This window comes from Drosophila willistoni (assembly GCF_018902025.1).
Source record: "Drosophila willistoni isolate 14030-0811.24 chromosome 2L unlocalized genomic scaffold, UCI_dwil_1.1 Seg196, whole genome shotgun sequence".
In the NCBI taxonomy this organism is placed as follows: domain Eukaryota; kingdom Metazoa; phylum Arthropoda; class Insecta; order Diptera; family Drosophilidae; genus Drosophila; species Drosophila willistoni.
In genome coordinates this window covers 3,211,940-3,212,642 of record NW_025814048.1, presented here as the reverse complement: position 1 = coordinate 3,212,642, position 703 = coordinate 3,211,940, and the positions used below count along the sequence as shown (strand labels likewise).

The 703-nt window shown below is 34.0% G+C and overlaps 1 protein-coding gene across 1 annotated transcript; it reads right to left on the bottom strand.

The window, feature by feature from the left end:
- Positions 1–207: 207 nt before the first annotated feature.
- LOC111518353 lies at positions 208–478 on the bottom strand. Its single transcript, XM_023174750.2, has one exon. It carries the CDS (start codon positions 439–441, stop codon positions 298–300), a length of 144 nt encoding a protein of 47 aa, XP_023030518.1. The 5' UTR covers positions 442–478; the 3' UTR covers positions 208–297.
- Positions 479–703: the final 225 nt, after the last annotated feature.

The following is a 703-nucleotide window of genomic DNA, read 5'->3' as shown; positions in this document are numbered from 1 at the left end:
TATTTATTCAAGTGTCATGCGAAAGTAAGTAGAAATGGCAAACACAAATTTTAGATACAAAGGTGCAGCAGCAGTAAAATAGAAAGCTAAATTTTAACAAACTAAGCACTATGATTAACATAATTTTGTAAGAGATAAGATATTCAGTTTATTTCACTAGAATTGTTTAACAAAATTTGACACAAACCAATTAAAAGAATTCAACTATTCTGCTGCTTAGTTTAATTTATTTTCGTTTTTATTTTACTTTCATTTTGTTGGTATATTCCATATGGTTAAAGCTCGCCATTATAAACATCAAGTTGAAGTTGTGTTGAAGCCGCAGAGTGAGGGGTCCAATAGGCAGGCCAAGAATATGAAACAACCCTCGGTCGGTGGCGCCATGTACATCAGAAGCAAGGCAATGACCATCACATAGAAGAGAACCAAGTTTAGAATCATCTCGTAGCACTATCGTTGTCTTTGGCTGGCTTTTTAATTCAAATTAGTTAGCAATTAGTTCTGGCGTATTTATAGGAAAAACTAATCGATGCATCGATATGCAGCAACTGTGCAAAGAGATGAACAGACGACATCTTTGATAAATACTTATATTTATTTTATCTGTGTTTTTCTTTTCTTAGGTAATCTTTGTGAAACAAAATTGTAGCGAGAGACAGCTAACAAAGGCAGCAGCTTACGTAGTTTCCTATTTGCTGATCTC

Coding starts and splice junctions, on each gene's coding strand:
- LOC111518353 (XM_023174750.2), bottom strand. CDS start 441: ATGATTCTAAACTTGGTTCTCTTCTATGTGATGGTCATTGCCTTGCTT.